The 20,082-nt window shown below is 38.6% G+C and overlaps 4 protein-coding genes across 9 annotated transcripts in view; all 4 read left to right on the top strand.

Annotated features, from left to right (window-relative positions):
- LOC144658209 (uncharacterized) overlaps nt 1-3,667 on the top strand; it is a 53,545-nt gene extending 49,878 nt beyond the window's left edge. For all 3 annotated transcript variants that reach the window (XM_078518588.1, XM_078518586.1, XM_078518587.1), the window contains one exon: nt 433-3,667. In XM_078518588.1, the coding sequence (XP_078374714.1) occupies nt 492-1,700 (1,209 nt within the window). In that variant the 5' untranslated portion in view covers nt 433-491 and the 3' untranslated portion in view covers nt 1,701-3,667. The remainder of the gene's footprint in view (nt 1-432) is intronic.
- Nucleotides 1-20,082, top strand: part of LOC144658221 (uncharacterized) — a 92,020-nt gene that overhangs the window by 40,231 nt on the left and 31,707 nt on the right. The window lies entirely within an intron of this gene.
- LOC144658304 (uncharacterized) overlaps nt 1-20,082 on the top strand; it is a 30,647-nt gene that overhangs the window by 6,322 nt on the left and 4,243 nt on the right. The window contains exon 1 of one of the 2 annotated variants that reach the window (XM_078518714.1): nt 13,716-13,806. The exons of the other annotated variant lie outside the window; for it this stretch is intronic. The gene's annotated coding sequence lies outside the window, so the exon portion shown is untranslated. Of the gene's footprint in view, nt 1-13,715; nt 13,807-20,082 lie in introns of those variants that run through there. 2 annotated transcript variants of the gene reach the window in all.
- On the top strand, nt 5,607-10,303 carry LOC144658181 (uncharacterized). 2 transcript variants are annotated; one of them, XM_078518539.1, is made up of 2 exons: nt 5,607-5,702; nt 8,323-10,303. In XM_078518539.1, the coding sequence occupies exon 2, from the start codon at nt 8,455-8,457 to the stop codon at nt 9,928-9,930; it is 1,476 nt and encodes a 491-aa protein (XP_078374665.1). In that variant the 5' UTR covers nt 5,607-5,702; nt 8,323-8,454; the 3' UTR covers nt 9,931-10,303. The 2 variants fall into 2 exon arrangements, with proteins under 2 accessions (XP_078374665.1, XP_078374664.1); XM_078518538.1 differs by having other exon boundaries at nt 8,279-10,303.

Here is a 20,082-nt window from a genome sequence, read left to right as displayed (position 1 = left end):
TAGTAATAACATGGAAATATTTTTAATCTTTTTTTAGTTTTCTCAGGGCCGTAACTAGCAAGAGGCAAGACAACTCGTCTTGATTTTAACCCAAAATTATAAACAACATAAAATTATGTTTTGTTGGGAAAATAATCCCAAGTTGAACAAGATTTATTTTTCACAAGAAATACCTTATGAAAAATGTTGAAAAAAGGGTTTCAGAGCATCTAGATTTCAAAGTTTTCTGAAGGGCATGCACCCAGAGCCACCTAGCAAGATCTTGCCTCATCTTAGGCAAATGTCTGGTTACGGCCCTGTTTCTCAAAGGATTATTGCTGATATCACAATTAAAAAAGTAAAACTTGGTACTGATTAAATGCCATATTCATGTTTATCTCAAATTAGCTATGAGTGTTTTTTAATGGCTGACTCTTTTATATTGTATTTTAGGATAAACAAGAGGAAACATCCGCCTCTTCATTTTTATTTAAAGAATACTGATCTCTGATATGGAAAAGAAAAAGCCCGCAAGGCTACATGGGAGATCACGTAAAGTAGAAACAACTTTTCAATGTGACCACTGTGGCAAGTGTTTCAATTTGGCAGTGTTACTAAATAGACAGGCAAGCTTGCATACAGGAGAGAAGACTTTTGAATGCAACCAGTGTGGCAAGTGCTTTTATCAGGAAGGACTTCTTAATCAACATATAAGAACACAGACAGGAAAAAAGCCTTTTGAATGTAACCAGTGCGGCAAGTGTTTTAGTTATTTAGGACATCCTAACCAACATAAAAGAACACACAATGGAGAGAAGCCTTTTGTGTGTGGACAGTGTGGCAAGTGTTTTAGTCAGAAAGGACATCTTAACCAACATAGAAGAACACACACAGGAGAGAAGCCTTTTGAATGTAACCAGTGCGGCAAGTGTTTTAGTGTGGCAGCAAATTTGAAAAAACATAAAATGACTCACACAGGAGAGAAGCCTTTTGAATGTAATCAATGCGGCAAATGTTTTAGTCAAAGGGAAACACTTGAGCGACATAATAGAACTCACACAGGAGAGAAACCTTTTCTGTGTAACCAGTGTGGCAAGTGTTTCAGTCATGCAGGAAATCTTAAGTTGCATAAAAGAACACACACAGGAGAGAGGCCTTTTGAATGTAACCAGTGTGGCAAGTCTTTTAATCGGGCAGACATTCTAACGAGACATAAAAGAACACACACAGGAGAGAAGCCTTTTGAATGCAACCAGTGTGGCAAGTGTTTCAGTCGTGCAGGAATGCTAAAGAGACATGCAAGATTGCACACAGGAGAGAAACCTTTTTTGTGTAACCAGTGTGGCAAGTGTTTTAGTCAGCGTGGACATCTTAAGCAACATAAAAAAACACACATAGGTGAGAAGCCTTTTGAATGTAACCAGTGTGGCAAGTGTTTTAATCGGGCAGGAGATTTAAAGCGGCATGAAAGAACACACACAGGAGAGAAACCTTTTTTGTGTAACCAGTGTGGCAGGTGCTTTAGTCAGTCTGGACATTTTAAGCAACATAAAAAAACACACACAGAAGAGAAGCCTTCTGAACACAACCATGTATATAAAGGAGCTTTTACAGCTTATCAAATGGAACACACAAAGAGATCGTTGACAAATGATGAGGATGATAGTTGCTTCAGTATCTCTGAACTTTGTAGTAGCATTAAAGAAATCAAACAGGAATGAAGCATTAGCAACATGTATGTTGTATCTGTGCAGACATGATACCTATACTTCAGAACATACATAAAGTTAAACCAGAAGAACTCATTACATCACTGGTAACAGCAAAAAACTGACTTACTTCAGTTACATCACTTCCACTCAAACATTGCTATTCTAATAAATATATGTCATATTCTGGGTGAATTCCACTTACCGTAATGATTGGATTTAGCGCCCTCCTTCCAATAAGCGCCCCCTTCCAAATAAGCGTCTCCCCTTCGAATGAGTTTTTGTTAATAAGCGCCCCTATTCCAATATGCGCCCCCATTCTAATAAGGGCCCCTATTCTTATATGCACCCCTATTCTAAAAAGCGCTCCTATTGTGGCTAACTGCCCCTACTGAAGTCGTTGACGTCGAAAAGATAAACTCATGAACATTCACCGTACCGTACATGTATATATTTACTGCTAAAATGAACAATTCTTGTAAAAGTAACAGTTTATGTTATTGTTAGTTATTTAAATGTTTGTTAAAGTTTTGTTTTGAACATTTGGTTGTTTCTCAAAAAATTAAATAAGCGCCCTGTCCCGAATAAGCGCCATGTCTCGAATAAGCGCCCTCCCTAAAGGTGCCAAAAGTAAATAAGCGCCCCGGGCGCTAAATCGAATCATTACGGTAAGTGTGGTGTGTATAATGGTATCCATCTTTCTCATTAACTACTCAACCCTCCAAGTTAAGACCATTTCAGTTGCCATGGTGACTAAAATTTTGGAGCTGGCGACTGAATTGGAACCAAAGTCGCCAGCCTGGCGACTAAAATTGAGAAGGAGGATTGAAAGCGTGAGCTTCATTTAGCGACCAAAATTTTTCACTGGCGACCAAACTTGAGCAGTCAGTGGCCAAATGGCCACTAAGGAAAAAAATAAACTTGGAGAGTTGCTACTGGTAATTTATAAATAGTAATTGTTAAAGGGGCTTTGTCACGCGATTAAAGGCAATTTGAGCACTGACCAACTGGTCATAGAATTAACTGAAATATCACATTAACAGCTTAAAACTGTAGATGAACTCAAAAGAAACACAGAAAGGCCAAAAAGGGGCATGGATGGGCAAAATACACGAAGACTAAAATGGATTGCATTCGGGTAAACTTAAAAAGCGTTGGCCCGACCTTTTAATAATAATTAATAATTTATATAGCGCATTTTACATGTGCTGATCAAAAGCGCTTTACAGTAATTTCATTTTTCAAGTTTATCTCAGTTTGTATGAAAGTGTCATTTACAATGCTTGAAAATCATCCTTGTTTGTTATTTGGCCGTGATTTTGCCAATAAAAGACTTGCTCTGGCAATTTGATGTTTAGAGCTCTTAAAAAACGAAAATAAATAAAATTACCTAAAATACCGTGACATAGCCCCTTTAAGCGAGCTCATAGGAAGGAGGGGTGGGGTAAGGACTAAGCCTTGTTTTCTCACCACCCTGTTGTGCAAGGCTATCATGGTTGTGAGTAAACATTCACAGAAAGCAAAGCATGAGAGCATGAAATTGTATTTAGCAGGGCCCCTCTGGATACCAGCCACTGTGCTGAATGGCCAGAATGGGCCACCCTGCGTAAATAAAGTTTACCTTTACCTTAAAGGGTTTTTATTTACAGATTGGTGAACAGCTTTTTCCTCTGTGATTGTGCAATGGGTATTTCATGTGAAATGTGATTTGGTTGCATAGCCGTGTACCAAACTCGGCGTTCTTTTTTTCATGTGAAATCGAGAATTGTGCAAATGAATATGATTTCCCCAGGGTGTTCATGAGGACTAAGCCCGGTTTCTCACCACCCTGTTGTGCAAGGCTATCATGGTTGTGAGTAAACATTCACAGGAAGCAAAGCATGAGAGCATGAAATTGTATTTAGCAGGGCCCCTCTGGATACCAGCCACTGTGCTGAATGGGCCACCCTGCATAAATAAAGTTTACCTTTACCTTAAAGGGTTTTTATTTACAGATTCGTGAACAGCTTTTTCCTCTGTGATTGTGCAATGGGTATTTCATGTGAAATGTGATTTGGTTGCATAGCCGTGTTTTTTTTTTTTTCATGTGAAATCGAGAATTGTGCAAATGAATGTTGATTTCCCTGTGACTAGACCGTGTTTCTTCCCTCCTTCCAAATTATTATCCAGTGAGTGTTTGAAAACAAGACTACCGTATTAATTATTTTTCTCGATTAAACGCCGGACCCCGATTAAACGCCGGCCTCGTATAAACGCCAGGTCAAAATTGCTAGTTTTTAAATAAACGCCGGGGGCGTTTGTTCGAGGTCCCGGCGTTTATTTGAGGTCAAGCTAACAAGTAAATATATTCTGTTTGTCACAAATCTCGATTGCAACATAAACTATCCCGGCAATCCGTAATAGTGCACCTTTGGGAAATAATCACCTTTGGATACCCAGGAACACTTTTTTGGGGCAGAACGAAGAGAAAAATAGTCCTGCCTTGACAAACTGCCCCTTGGTCTCGAAGATCGGTAACAATAAATCAATCTGAAAAATTGGCAGAAAATTACAGTCCGTTAATAAACGCCGGGCCCCGATTAAATGCCGGCTTCAAATAAATGCCGGGTTCACGAAGCCAAGTTTGAAATAAATGCTGGGGGCGTTTATTTGAGAAAATACGGTATGTGTGGTAAATTGCGTAGGTCACTCTACTCCTAGAGGTATATCCTGATTTCTAAAATGGCTATTTTTTCTTTGAAAATGTTGAATCAGTGATGGTCAGGGATTTAACCCGTACAATTGGTATACAAGGGGATTTTAAATAGGGTATACAGTACTTTAATGCTAACATTGGACCTTTTATGGGTATAAACAGAAGCTCACTGTGCCATGATTTCATCAAAATCTGCTATGTCATTTTCTTGCACGCAAGGTTTGTTCTAAAAATAGCCTACACGTGAATATGATAGCATGTGCCCTAATGCTAGATGTAGATCTTGGATTGTGGATTGTGCACTTCTGATATTAAGTACACTGCAGTTTATATGCTGGGTTCATGTTTTTCAGGTATATTGGTATACCACTTACCCCACGGGCCTACTGGCCATTTTATGCACCTATCAATGTTGAGCCACTAAGCGGGGGGGGGGGGGGGGGGGCAGAGGAATTGACAGCAATTGTTTGCCCATAGTGGGGAGAAAGTCTCAGCTATAAAGTTCAAATGCCCGGCCTATGCCCAGCCTCCCCCCAGCAGCTTAACATTGATACATGCATTAATTATTGTGAAACGTAACCACCACCCGCCCCCCTCCAAAAAAATAAAAAATAAATCCCTCAACCCCGAGATCCTGGCATAGGTCATCATTCTTGAACTTCCGTTTCTGAAGGGTATGTTTTTTGGTATGTTAGTGTGCGATGGGATACATGGAAGTCAGCGAGTTTTGGTTTTCCTTTTATTCATACTGACACAATATTACGGTAAATTAAATATTTTGTTAAATATTTGAATTAAATTCACAGCGTACACAAGCTCGTGCAAAATGGCATAATCTTGTTTTTGATCAAGCTTAGTTGAATAAAGTGATTGAAAAAAGTTCTTCCATTTCATCGTCCATTTTCATCTTCCATTTCATCGTCATTCAGTAGGCTGTTGAAATGGTCTTCACTTGGAAACAAGGGGGGTCAACAAGGCTTTTTTGTAGCGTCGTATTTCTAGCAGGAAATTAAAACTTAACCATATACATTCAATTTAGAATCAAAAGTACCTGTCAGTAATAAATGGAAATTCGAAATTCGAGTTATTAAACAACTTTAAAAGCATTTGTACAGTTTCTGGAAAATATCCCGCACATTGGAAAAGATCAACCAGCACGCCTCCCCACCCAAAAGATCATGAAAAGATACCCCCGGAAAATGACGACTGGGCATTGGGCACTAGCCATTTGTGTTTTCAATATGGCTGCCTTCATCACTGCTTCGATCATAGTTTGAATTCTTTGCAGCTCTTTTATCGACTTTTTTGCGTCAGTAGAGGTACGTAAAACTTTATAAGGTTGAATGTGAAAATGTAGGCCAGCCTTTGTAACTTGAAGGCTTTAGGAACATAGACGAGGCAAAATCTGTCTGTCGAAAGCACGAACCACTAGTGGGGTCTGGGGAATGTACCCCAGAAATTTTTCGGAATCTAAAAGCTCTGAAATTCTATTTGCAGCATTTTCATAAAGTATTTCTTTCGACAAAATCAATCTCGTTCAAATGGGGATTATTTTCCTAACTGATCGCGCATGAAAGCATTTTGTTTTCAATTTTGGGTTAAAATCTAGACGAGGCAAGTGACTCGTCTTTCCTCTTGCTGGTTACAGCCCTGAATACCAGTAAACGAATAAACATAGAATAGAAAACTTGTAATATTGCTAATTATACTTATAAATATTTTCTTTATAAGCTATTAAATACTATAGTATGACAGCTCATCCTCGGTGTAAGAACCTGTGAAACTCACCCGTGACGTACGTCATACATAAGTAAAACAAACAACAACCATTTTAATAGACAACAAAGCTTCTCAAAACAATCTAGAGCAAGCTGCTTTTATGCACGTATCAATGTTAAGCTGATGGGGGGGGGAGGGCATAGGCCGGGCATTTGAACATAGCTGAGACTTTCTGTTCAAATGCCCAACCCCAGGGCATGTGTGGATGTCCAAAAGAGTCACTCAACTTCAATAAAATGTTGTAAGAAAGTCCATTAAAATGGTCAAAAGTCCCCACCACGGGCAAACAATTGCTGTCAAATCCTCCGCCTATGCCCTGCCTCCCCCCCCCAGCAGCTTATTAAACATTGATAGGTGCATTATTTGGGAGTCATTGCTGAGGCCTTCCAAAGGGGGTAGCTGTGTCACAATGTCGCATGTTTCTGAGAACCCATGTCGCCTAGCTAACAGCAGTAAATGTCACTGTCATTTGTGTTGCTGTCACATTGTGTTGCTATTGCATTTCAGTGCTGTAATGATGTCGCTTGTCACTGTTAAAATGTTCCTGTGTCGCCAGTATCGTAAAAACTCGCAGATAAGCCACACCTTGTTCCCAAAAATCCTTGCTAGAAATCGAGGGTGCGGCCTATCTGCAGGAACATTTGGAAAAGGTGCCGAAAATTTTTGTGAATTTACTCTTTTATGGAAAAGTATGCAAATTAATATTACATAAAACTACAATGGAGTTGTCATTGCTTTTGCAAGTTTGACAGCCCCTAAAAGCTGTTTGCAGCATCGACGATGGCCTCAATCAATGGCCTAAATTTTGATACACCACGAGCGAGAAAATATCACGAGTATTCATGGCTTACTGTTTCTTCCCCATTTTGCACTTTGATAGCAAATTTGCCCAACTAATTACGAAACTCTCTTGATGCAACAAGTTTATCTCCAACAGATGGCTCCCAAATCTCTTTTAGGACTTTTTTTTTAGGACTAACTAATGCAATTAAGACCAACTAGTGACAAAGCCTTAACATACACACAGTATCAAACGTCTTCTTTCTTAATCTCTATGGCTGGTAGATCATTGAATACAATTTAGCACACATTCCTTGAAAATATCCAGCGCTGTTCTTTTCCTTTTTTGGTTTGTAACCTAGTTCAGGAAATATTCTAAATATTCTGGCATTAAAGATTAAAATAAATATGACTCAAATCAGGCTGTTTAAATCTAAACTTTTGGCAATTAAGTTTCATGCATTATACTGAGTGAAAGTGTAAAATGTTACTTCATTAGTCTGGCCACCCACAATTCAAAGATAAATATCAGTGCATGTTATTGAGGCTAAATGGAGACAACTGGGTTTACTATCCTTTGTAAAATGCATTAACTATTCATGAGGGTGTAAACCAATCCCAGCACAGGATTCAAATCACATTTACACAACTGTAAACCCCACTACAAATCAAATAATGAAATTAACTCTTTTTTTGCTCAGCTAATTAGTATTCATTAACTTTTGATACAAGTCTCTACCGAATCGCATAACAATATTTTGCATTCAATTTATTGTTTTCATTTCACAAGTAGATTAAAATATCCGCGTCCGATCTGTACGGCTGTTTACAATGCCTCGCCTATCAGCTCGCTATTGTAAATGCCCATACAGATTTCCCCTTCATATTTTATCTACAACTTAAAGGTTTTTACCCAAAGCTACTTGTTTTTTATCTTTTTACAAGCTTATGTTGAATTGTAAGCCTCCAGAAAATATCCATACTCCTACCATAGAGGGAATTTTTGATAAGACCCCCATCTCGCTAGAATTTTTATTTTTGTAAACAAAAATAGCCCCCACCCCACCCTCTCTGGAATTTCCTGAGTATTTCACATACCCCCAGCCCCTCCAGAAAATAAATAAATAAAAGAAATTGTGCAAATGGTTTAAACATTAGGGGGGGGGGGGGGGCGCACCCTTTCGTTTCGATTCTCTCCAGGCTCCACATGCTTACTTTTCACCTCTCCCCATTTCCCAGCCTGTTCAAAACACGAAAGAGGCCTCTACGGAGGAGAGATCATAATCATCATGATGGTACCTTTATGTGACTGACAGAAATTATTATTGCATTTTAGGGTGGACAAGAGGAAACTGATGTTTCTTCAATATTATTTTAAAGAATACTGATCTCTGATGTAAGTTGTGGCAAGAATCAGGAAGAAAATTCAAGCAACATGCAAGATCACATACAGAAGGAAAGACTCTTGAATGTCGCTCTTGTGTCAAGTGTTTTAAATGGCAAGATAATCTTATGGAACACGAAAGAACACATACAGTAGAGAAGCCTTTTGTGTGTGACCAATGTGGCAAAAGTTTTAATCAAACAGCATATCTTAAGCAACATGAAAGAACTCACACCGGAAAGAAGCCTTTTCAATGTAACGAGTGTGGCAAGTATTTTAGGCAGGCAGGACATCTTTACCAACATAAAAGAACTCATACAGGAGAGAAGCCCTTTAAATGCAGCCAATGTGACAAGTGTTATAAAGGAACAAGTGCTCTTAAGGAACATGAAAGAACACATACAGGAGAGAAGCCTTTTGTGTGTAACCAGTGTGGCAAAAGATATACTCATCGATACAGTCTAAAGCAACATACAAGGATGCACACAGGAGAAAAGCCTTATGAATGTAATCAGTGTGGCAAGTGTTTTTGTCAAGTAGGACATCTTAATGATCATAAAAGAACACACACAGGAGATAAGCCATTTGAATGTAAGCAGTGTGGAAAGTGTTTTAGCCAGGCAGGGAGTCTAAACATTCACAAAAGAAGACACACAGGAGAGAAGCCTTTTGAATGTGACCAGTGCGACAAATGTTTTAGCCAGGCAGGACATCTTAATGAACATAAAAGAACTCACATGGGAGAGAAGCCTTTTGAATGTTACTACTGTGGCAAGTGTTTCAATCGGGCAGAAACACTAAAGGAACATGTAAGATTGCATGCAGGAGAGAAGCCTTTTGAGTGCAACCAGTGTGGCAAATGTTTTAAATATCCAGGACATCTAGAGCATCATAAAATAATACATTCACGCAAGAAGTCTTTGCACCCAGGAGAAAAGCCTTATGAATGTAATCAGTGCGGGAAGTGTTATCATCAAGAAGGACATCTTAATAATCATAAAAGAACCCACATGGGAGAAAAGCCTTTTGAATGTACACAGTGTGGCAAGTGTTTTAGCCAGGCGGAAAGTCTAAACAGTCATAAAAGAAGACACACAGTAGAGAAGCCTTTTAAATGCAACCAGTGTAACGAGTGTTTTCGCCAGGCAGGAGATCTAAATGAACATAAAAGAACTCACACAGTAGAGAAGCCTTTTAAATGCAACCAGTGCGAGGAGTGTTTTCGCCAGGCAGGAGATCTAAATGAACATAAAAGAACTCACACAGTAGAGAAGCCTTTTGAATGTTACTACTGCTGCAAGAGTTTTAATCAAGCAGAAAAACTAAAGGAACATGCAAGGTTGCATTTATTAGAGAAGCCTTTTGAGTGCAACCAGTGTGGCAAATGTTTTAAATATGCAGGACATTTAGAGCGTCATAAAATATTACATTTACGCAAGAAGGATTTTGAATGTAGCCAGTCCAGTGGCAACGCTTCTACTCAAGCAGTGACTCAAACGCTGTATAAACAAACACACAACACAGTTAAACAGGAGGAGGATGACGATTGCTTCAGTATCTCTGGACTTTGTAGTGGCATTAAAGTAATCATCAAACAAGAATGAAGCTTTATCAAGTGATACATGTTCCTTGTACATGTGTAAGCATGATACATGTACCAAGGGCCTGATAACATGGCGATTTTCAACCCGGTTTGCCGGGCTGTGATTTCAGCTAGGCTTCCAAAACAAATCTTAAAAACACGTTTTTACCCTTTTAAAAAAGAAACTGAGAGAACTTATTCGAGTTTTCCTTGTAAAGCACTACAGGTTGTTTTGAACACTTGGCTCTAGCACCTGATGTACTTATTATGTTTTTAGCTGAGTTTTGATATTTTTGATTGAAGTATTTTTGTACTTTGCGCACCATAGTTTTTATTTTTTACATATAGGTGCCTTGATTTTGAGTTCACCACTATTAAACATTAAATTAATTCTAGAGTTTTTATAGGAAAGCCTTGAGTTATTTTTGCTTGTCATTTCTATTGTATTTTTGAAGAGTTTTTATTGCGGTTTTCAGTAAAATGCGAACTCTGAAATTTAAAATCCAACAAACAATTGCAGTTTTCGCTGCCGTCAATCATAATTATGGTGACAGCTAACGAACCATGAAAAACAGAAACAAACAAAATGGATCGAAATCTACCAATCACAACCAAAAGACTTGACCTTTCGACCCAATTGAACAACCCTCCAAGTTTATTTTTTTCCTTAGTGGCCATTTGGCCACCGACTGCTCAGGTTTGATCGCCAGTGAAAAATTTTAGTCACTAAATTAAGCTCGCGCTTTCAATCCTTCTTCTCAATTTTGGTCGCCAGGCTGGCGACTTTGGTTCCAATTTAGTCGCCATGGCGACTAAAATGGTCTTAACTTGGAGGGTTGTTGAAGTGAACTTCGCTTTCCCGAGAGGTCCGCTAAGATGATTGACGCAGCAAAAAGCGTAACTCTTGATTGAGGACTTTTAAGTCCTCATTCCACTGAAAACCGCAATAACTTAGTGCATGTTTGCCTTTTTATACGAATTTTATCTTGAGGGTCTATTATACTCTAGCCGGTTTTGAACGTCAGTCTGTGGGCACATTCTTTTTAATTAAGCGATGACTTGTAAGTGATAATGTCATCGCTTTATGTCATCGAACGACCGGTTCTTTTTGTCTGTTTCGCACCGACGAACAAAAATCCCGGGGGGGTTACTCCCCAAAATTTTGAACGGGGAGCGGAGTTTCGCACAGGCGGCCCAGACGTTGTATTCGATTTAGGTGATTATAAGACAATACTGAGAATACTTAAAAAAAAAATTCTTCTGGAGTGGTTTTAAAGCCGTTTAGACGAGTTTTTCTTTCCGAGCACTACGTCAGAAAGAAAAACTCGTCTAAACGGCTTTAAACCCACTCCAGAAGCACACACATGTCAAAATAACGCAAGATAAACATAAGGTAAGACATTTTTGTTCAAATCTTTCATACAAGTACTATTTAGAGCAATTTTTAAAGTAAAATATTAAAAAGCGATCTCTGGTTAAAAATATGATGAAAACGAGCTTTCGACTACCAGTCTGTAGTCTTTAATGACTACAGACTGGCTACAGACTGGTAGACTACAGACTGGTAGTCGAAAGCTCGTTTTCATCATATTTTTAACCAGAGATCGCTTTTTAATATTTTACAATGTCTTACCCTGGTTACTCGTCTATTTTTAATTTTCAAAGTATTCTCTTACATTGTCTTATAATCACCTAAATCGAATACAACGTCTGGGCCGCCTGTGAGTTTCATAGCTATGCTTGATCATGCTTAATCAGGATTCTGGGGAAAATCGACCCTGTTCCAGAGAGAAAGGCTGAATTCTATACCCTGCTCCAGAGTCAGGGAGGCAAAAAAGCATACACTGTTGAGCGGCACATACCTGTATAGCCCATAGATGGGAGTACCCCTCCCCCGGACAGAAATCAAGTTAACTTATCAAACCCCAAACACAAAAAAAATATTCCTGTGCAGTCAGAAACGATTTTTTTTAAAATTAAATTTTTTAAAAACAAACAAGAAAACAACCGAAATATAACTAACCTTTTCAACAAGGGAAACGTAAAAGTAAAATAAAATAAAATATTACTGTTGTTCAATTGAGCAAATCTACGTCCGTTCTCTGTTGTCTGTTGCAAAACATTTATCGTGTGTAAATATTTAAAGCGCGATCGACAGGAATTAATGTCACGTGGGTTACTTTGGGGGGGGGGGGCTTACAAAAAATTTTTATTTTCAATAATATTAGTGAAAATATTAAAAGTGACAGGCCAAACACGACTCCCACCGGTCGCTAAAAGTTAGCCTTCAGTCTGTTAACGGAGGATTTCACTCGCTCTCTGGAGCCGTTACAGCATTGATATTTATGCCATTGTGTCTGCTAGCTCTCTGGCATATTTCGTTAGATTTATCGTCTCTTGTTTGTTGAAAGATTCTTAATTGCCTTCAAAAGAATGTTGTAGTCTATAACGTTTATCAGATCAGTGGGTCTCTAACCGTCATCTTGTTTGAAGTGGCGGTTAGCTTGCAGGATAACGTTTCGTTATTCCACGGTTGCGAGGGTCTAATATCCAAGTATTTTTATGGCTACTACAGTAGGCTTTTGTACATTATGCTTTTGTTTCCCCACTAAAATGCTCCACCTTAATGCTCCATTTTTCTCACCAAAATGCTCGGTCTCGCCCAAAAAAGTCACTAGAATGCTCGGATAATGCTCATTATACAAACGGTTTTTTAAATTAATTTTAAAGTTTTAACATGGTGTTAACTGTTAACACTTACAAAAACGTACAAGTGTTGCAAGTAACATCAACAACGTATAAAAGTTCATAAATACAGCCAAAAAAACATAATCCTCGAAATCATATACGAGGTCGAGGCTAAGTCTAGAAAGTAGTTGACTATCTCTAGAAAGCTATTTGTAGTTGAATTTTGAGTTTTAGTCTTTATTTTCTCTAAAAAAAATTAATTTCTTTTTTATTTTCTCGGGAAAAAAAATCAATTTTCTAGGAAAATGCCACTAAAATGCTCGAATAATGCTCAATGCTTTTGCCTCACTAAAATGCTCGAAAAAATGCCAGCATAATGTACAAAAGCCTATACTACAGTCTCTAGGCATTGAGAGTGCGGTCTAAGAAGAAAAAAGCATGGCCTTCTGCGGACTGAACGACCCCCTTTAATAGACCCTTCTATCTTTTAGCAATTCTTATTGGAATAACTGTACTTATGCATTGAAGGGTTATCCTGCATAAACATTCGATTCGATGATTATTATTAGCATGACCTCTAAGTCAAAACTGAAACTGACTACAAAGATCCAAGAACAATATTTGCCTCATGATAACACTAAGTGACCAGAAGATGGTTATGTAAACTGAAGTAAACCAGTGTATTAGGAAGTGTGCTGACACCCATGAAATTAAAGGCAAACTCATCCCTCAAAATGTAAGGCTATCACAGAAACTTGGAGATGAAAAAGACACTTGCATGCTGCAGTTTCTTGAAATTACCCCCCCCCCTCGGCCCCCCCCCCCAAAAAAAAAACAACAACAACAACACAGTCTCAAGGGTCCTGAAGGAGGGGGCAGGGGTATAAATCCAATTTCACAGCCTATTGTTCTCTCAACTTTCCAAACCTAGGTCAAGCTCTATTGTTTATTTGTTTGTGACTTGCAGTCCCAGTGATCCAAATCCCATATTTCCAGTTACAAATTGCCCAAATCCCAGTTCCCATTTTACCCTTTTATTCCCTTTTCAGGCTAGGGGCACCCCACCCCCTCCCCACCAAAAAAAAGCTCGGGGAAGGCTGAGCACTGGGCACTAGCCATTTGTGTTTTCAATATGGCCGCCTTCATGGGTGCTCTGATCGTAGTTTGAATTCTTTCCAGCTCATTTATCGACTGTGTTGCGTCAGTAGAGGTAAGTAAATCTTCATAAGGGCATATGTGAAGTTACGGGAGTAGGATTTGTAACTTAAAGGCTTAAAATTACTATAATACCAGGGTTCGGCGGTAGCCGGCACTCTGACGACACTTGCCGGCTACTTTCCACCGAAGAAATAAAATATTGTGCCTTGATCGGCCAACTTTAAATCAAAGTTGCGGTAATGTTGAAGTAAACATTTCATATCAGACAATAAAGCAGCTACAGGGCTAGAAAGGCCGACTCACTGGTCGCTAATGCGACCAAAATTTCATCTTTGTCGACGAAAACGTCTGGTTTTACAGTTTAGTTGCCAATGTGGCGACTTCATTTCTGTGTTAACAGTGCTCGACACTAACTTTTTTGGATACTAGGCAATTGGCTAGTAGGTACAAATAATCACTAGCCCACAAGGACAAGTCACTAGCCCCACCCCCCCCCCCCCCTCCTTCACTGAGACGCAGCAACGATGCTATCATCCAACTCGGTTAAGAATTTCTTGACCGTGGATCACACTTCTTTTTCTCTTCATGCTGTGTGTGATCCTCTGGTGAACAATGTAAATCTGGCTCACGATTATCGGCCTTTGAAGGCGGTTTTCTTGTAGGTAAAGTGTTACAAAAGCTTGAAATCATGCTCGCGCGGTCGCTCGCGCGAAAACCCCAAGATGGCCGACTTATTATGGCTCTCTCCCAGGTCCCTTTTGGGTGTCATGGAAGCGAGGACAGAGGGTCTTTTCCAAGATGGCGTCAGGTTTGAGAGTTGATCGTACGATATAAATCCGTATGTGATGTGGGTCGCAAGCGCTCTGGTTTAAATTACTCAAGCTATGGAAACTAGATCCTGATGAATAATAATAATAATAATAATAATAAATATATTTTTATAGCGCCTATCCAGGCCTGCTCTAGGCGCTTTACAAATGTTTAAAATATATATATATATATATATATATATATATATATAATAAAATCAATAAAAATTTTGTTAAAATTAGCTGAATAAATCTTAAAATTAAAAATTTGCATTAAAAGTAATAAAACGTAAAAATCGCTAAGAGTAATAAGTTTTAAAAAGAAACGTTTTGAGTTTTGATTTAAAAGAACTTAAGTGTCATTGTCAGTAAGAACCGGGCAAGCTCCACGGATCGAGGTTGGCCGATTCCCTTCAAACTTTCAGCGTTTTTTCTCTATCGGATAAGATTACGATCGGTGCTATTCTAAGTAAAATAAAATAAATTCCTTCGGATTTTGACCACCCCCTAGTTTTTGGAGCAAATTAAGCAAGATACGGTGGCAAATTTATGTCAACTTCCACGGCTAATTTTACTAACGTCGAATAACCCTTGATCATTTTAACGACTGTTGCGTATTGTCCGGCATATAAACAACTCATTTCTGTAATATAAACGATTTTGGATAAAAAGCTTTACTTTGGCTCGACTCCAAATATTAGCATTTTTGGTTATCAGATGCAAGGCAATTTTTTGCAATTTTTAAAGCCAATTTTCTCCAAAGTGCGGCAGTCTCTTTTGAAACCAAACATATATTTTATGAGTCCGTCCATAAGTCTAAATAAATCCGCAAACTCTCATTTGGCAAGTCAAAATCCCGTCGTGTGAACTTCCTCACGAATTGACCTAATTAGCATAATTTGATCTAATTTGCATAATTGTTGATTTTCCAGAAAATTGTCACGCTTTTTTGTTTCATGTTGAAGGTGTTTATTATCTTCTTTTTTAGTATTAATAAGCACGATAGACTACTTTCTGAGAATAGTAGGTATATTTAAAAGAATTTTCCCACTTACAAAGTAAAAGTCTATCCTACAGGCTTCCTAAGAATTTGACCAGACTTGCACTATGCCTTTTTTTTTGGGGAAAACTTTACTTATGAGCTGTTCAGATGCAAACAATAATACACATCATCGTATTTTGTTTATTATGAAACTGATTGGTTTTTCAGGCGTAAAAAAATTCCCCACGTTCGGACTGTTCGGTGTCTGATCATATGCTATATTGAGTATACGACTGAACTGAAATGGCACTTTTAACTCTCATCGTGTGTTATATTTAATCTACAATAAAGCAACACGATTGACAGAACTAGTTAATCTTCATAACCAAACATCATGCCAAAAAGGTGGCCAGTTTAGTTACGCGTTACACCCAAGAAGCTTGTTACTACACTTAAACCAGAATTTAATACACGTTTCAATATTGTTTCAATTTTTTGTTTGACAACATGACAGTATATAGAGATTGTGTCAACAAAGCTGATTAATACACTATTTTGTTGTTGAAACCTCCCAGCTATTTCGGATTTACTTTTGTTCTGTCGGGGACGAAGAATGAAATATTTTTTATCCTTGATCACGTCTATACAGTGACCTTTCTTACAGCATGTAGAACTATAGTCTAAATACTAAGATTTTCACCTAACTAGTAAGATAAGTTCAGAGCTGATCAGTCCGAATGATTAATTTGGGTACAAACATCGATAGGGAATAATAGAATACGAATTACGAATTTTTACTGTGGAATACTAGAATAGGGCACCAGCAAGGTATAACATAATTTTAATAGAGCTGTAATACTGGAGATGCTAGAGCTGGTTAATGAAATCTCAATTATTCCTCTTCACCCTAGAGTTTCTAACCTAAATGGCAGTAGATGATGTCTTTGGTAACTACATCTACACAAATGGCATGAATAATAAAACTACGCAAATCCAATTTTGACATCTAAACAACAAAAGAGAACACTGACGGTTCTACGTAGCTGGCGGTTTGTTGGCACGTGATGTCGAAGACGGGCTAAACTAGCCAATGGGTATCCTCGCGATTTTACATGTATTTAAAATGCCTGTCATCTCAGAGACTCTGTGTACCTAGCTTACAAGCCTTAATGGAGACGATGGGTTACAAAAAGCGACATAGGTGCTTTTGGGACAATTCAGCTTATGTCGTAGGTTCCTTGGCAGAGTGTCCTCCACCTCCACCACCCCCACCCCCACCCCCACCCATCCCACATCTCCTTTCGACATCCTTTGTGCCAAAATTATAAGTTATTAGCTATAAGCTTTTAGTTAAGTTACTTTTGAAAGCATTTACAAATTTCGGAAACTGCTTCAATGGCCTCGATGAAAGTCTTCTCTTGATAACGGTCCGCTTTTCATCAGATGTAGCTGCTGGCAGATTTCTTTCAGGACAACTAGTTTGAGATTGCCAATTTTGTTGGTTTTAACAAAGTCGCAAATTAACAAGAAACAAAAATTGATGGCTTTGCTTGCCCATGTCATCCATCAACAAACTTTTGAGAGTGTCCAAGGCCATCTCCGACACCACGGTGAATGTCTTCCTTAGTGATTTCCTCAGGGTCAATACCCCTATAGCGCTGCACATCTACTTGGCGTAAGATCATGCTGCTGCTCTGTTGTGCAGTCCTGCTCTCTCCAGGCTTGAAGGTGAGCTGACCATCCTCGTTTCTAAGCATCTTCGTCTCCGTCGTTACCTGCAAAGGATCGGCCTTGTTTCTAGTTCTTGCACGCTCATCGAATTTTTTAATCAAAAATGTCTGGACGTTATCCGCCATTCTGGTCGAACACACAGGTATTAAAACAATAATAACAACTAAAATAGCGATCGCAACAATGGTCACCGACAAAGTCATCAACATCGTAGTCGTGACAATCGCCATTTTCTTCCTCCTCCTCCTCCTCGTCATCATCATCGCTATCATAATCATCAACATCATCATCATCATCATCATCAACATCATCATCACCATCTTCTTCTTCTTCTTCTTCGCATTTCATCAACATCTTTACCATTATCGTACTACGCTTTAATGTGATTTGCATTTGCAGGGAGCCCCCATGTAGTATAATTTAGCCTCCAAAATGGTAAAAAGGAGGCAAGGGGAGAAAACATCCGAGCGGCTTCCGAAACGCTTTTCCTTCCAGACCATTCAATCATAGGGTAGAATGCAGGGACATCATATTATAAATTATTTAAAATCAGCGAAGTGGCAAATTTGAATGAAAGCGCCCCAAGAATACGACAAGAAAGAGCCTTAATCGGCCCAGTAGAGAATCTTATTCATTTGCCATTGAGACTAATATATATAATAAAATTTCGACCTCTGAACCCACAACAGAGTACATTACCCCCCCCCCCCCCTACCTCCCTGTCACACTAACCCTCCCATCAACAAGATAAGTTTCCCTAACGATTGGCTCCCTCCCAACGTGGATATTCGAATAAATATAGAAGTACCAGCAACAAATTATATAGGTTCCAACTATGCATGTATGTTTACGCCTACCCAGTTCCTTATATTCGGAGCACATATCAATTTATACTTACCAGAGCCAATGGGAACAGTGGTGAATTTGATCTATTTTTCCGAGTATTGTTTGCTTACGTGGCGTGGCATCTTTATGCTTTCCAGCGGTCCTCGATGGGTTTAACACGAGCATTGTATTACCCAGTTTGCAGTCAACTTTTTCTATGTCTAGGATAAATTATCATGGGCATTTATGTCTCATTTGTAATAACAATGTGCCCAGCTCGATTCAGGATCAGATCAACCTTGCTAATGAGCCCTAAGCTGACACCCAGGCTTATAAGACGTGAGTCAGATAGATAGCTAGTTAATCATGATAGATGGATGGATGAATGGACGGACGGACGAACGTACGCTCCTTATTTAAAGATTAGTCACCAGTACAATCTGCAATTGTGTGCTCTCTTAACTACAATATATTTTAACGTGTTGTTCCTAATTAGCTTTCCATCTTCACTTTTAGTATGAAAAATATAATTCGGGATTATTACATTATTGGTTACAGAAAACGCCACAGCATACTAGTTACTACAGGAGCGGCGGAAATAATTATACCGTTCCATGTTAAAAAAAAGCAAACGAACAAACAATCGACAAAGCTCTATGTAAGCATGCCCACTAAACTGAAAAAGAATTGTCATAAACATTGGAAGAGAACATAGACGCCTTCAACATGTAATAACTCAAGCGTGAAAATTTTTCGGGGAGACATGAATTTCGATGACAAATCAAGTTTGGTCAAATTTCTAGGAGGTTTGTAGGAAAGAATTTTTGCTTTGTAAGTGGGAAAATTCTTTTAAATATACCTACTATTTTCAGAAAGTTGTCTATCGTGCTTATTAATACTAGAAAAGAAGTTAATAAACACCTTCAACATGAAACAAAAAAGCGTGACAATTTTCTGGGAAATCAACAATTATGCAAATTAGTTCAAATTATGCTTATTAGGTCAATTTGTGAGGAAGTTCACACGACGGGATTTTGACTTGCCAAATGAAAGTTTGCGGATTTATTTAGACTTATGGACGGACTCATAAAATATATGTTTGGTTTCAAAAGAGACTGCCGCACTTTGGAGAAAATTGGCTTTAAAAATTGCAAAAAATTGCCTTGCATCTGATAACCAAAAAATGCTAATATTTGGAGTCGAGCCAAAGTAAAGCTTTTTATCCAAAATCGTTTATATTACAGAAATGATTTATTTATATGCCGGACAATACGCAACAGTCGTTAAAATGATCAAGGGTTATCCGACGTTAGTAAAATTAGCCGTGGAAGTTGACATAAATTTGCCACCGTATCTTGCTTAATTTGCTCCAAAAACTAGGGGGTGGTCAAAATCCGAAGGAATTTATTTTAATTTACTAAGAATAGCACTGATCGTAATCTTATCCGATAGAGAAAAAACGCTGAAAGTTTGAAGGGAATTGGCCAACCTCGATCCGTGGAGCTTGCCCGGTTCTTACTGACAATGACACTTAAATTGTCACACGAGCGGATAAAAACAGGCAAACTGTTCCAAAGTTCAGGCGAGGAAACAGAAAAAGCTCGAGACCCATAGGACTTGAGGTGGAATTTGACAGGGTTGAGACGTGAAGAGTGTGATGATCGACTTTAATGAAGGTTTCTGGGAGTAGAGTTGTAGTTGATTTATTTTTCCACGAATCTTACTAGTCTATGGGCTAGTAGGAAAGTACTTTTACTAGCCAAGCATGAAATTTTACTAGTCCTGGGCTAGTGTACTAGCGTTAGTGTCGAGCACTGGTTAAGATGAATAATGGGCTGCCCCACCTTTTCAGGTATTGTGTCCCTCCAGAAAATTATATTGAAGATCTTATTTGCTCCTCAAACATTCAAAATAGGAAAAGAAGTCACATTGCTCCAATCCATTCTTTTACTTTGCCGTACTGAATATTCTATCACTTCGG

This window comes from Oculina patagonica, chromosome 6, assembly GCF_052425735.1.
Source record: "Oculina patagonica isolate OP01 chromosome 6, crgOcupat, whole genome shotgun sequence".
Classification (NCBI taxonomy): Eukaryota; Metazoa; Cnidaria; class Anthozoa; order Scleractinia; family Oculinidae; genus Oculina; species Oculina patagonica.
Note: the sequence above shows the minus strand (reverse complement) of the source record. Positions and strands in the feature narration are given on the sequence as shown.

Excerpts from the sequence above, each read along its gene's own strand:
- LOC144658181 (XM_078518539.1), top strand. The coding sequence starts at position 8,455 with ATGGAACACGAAAGAACACATACAGTAGAGAAGCCTTTTGTGTGTGAC.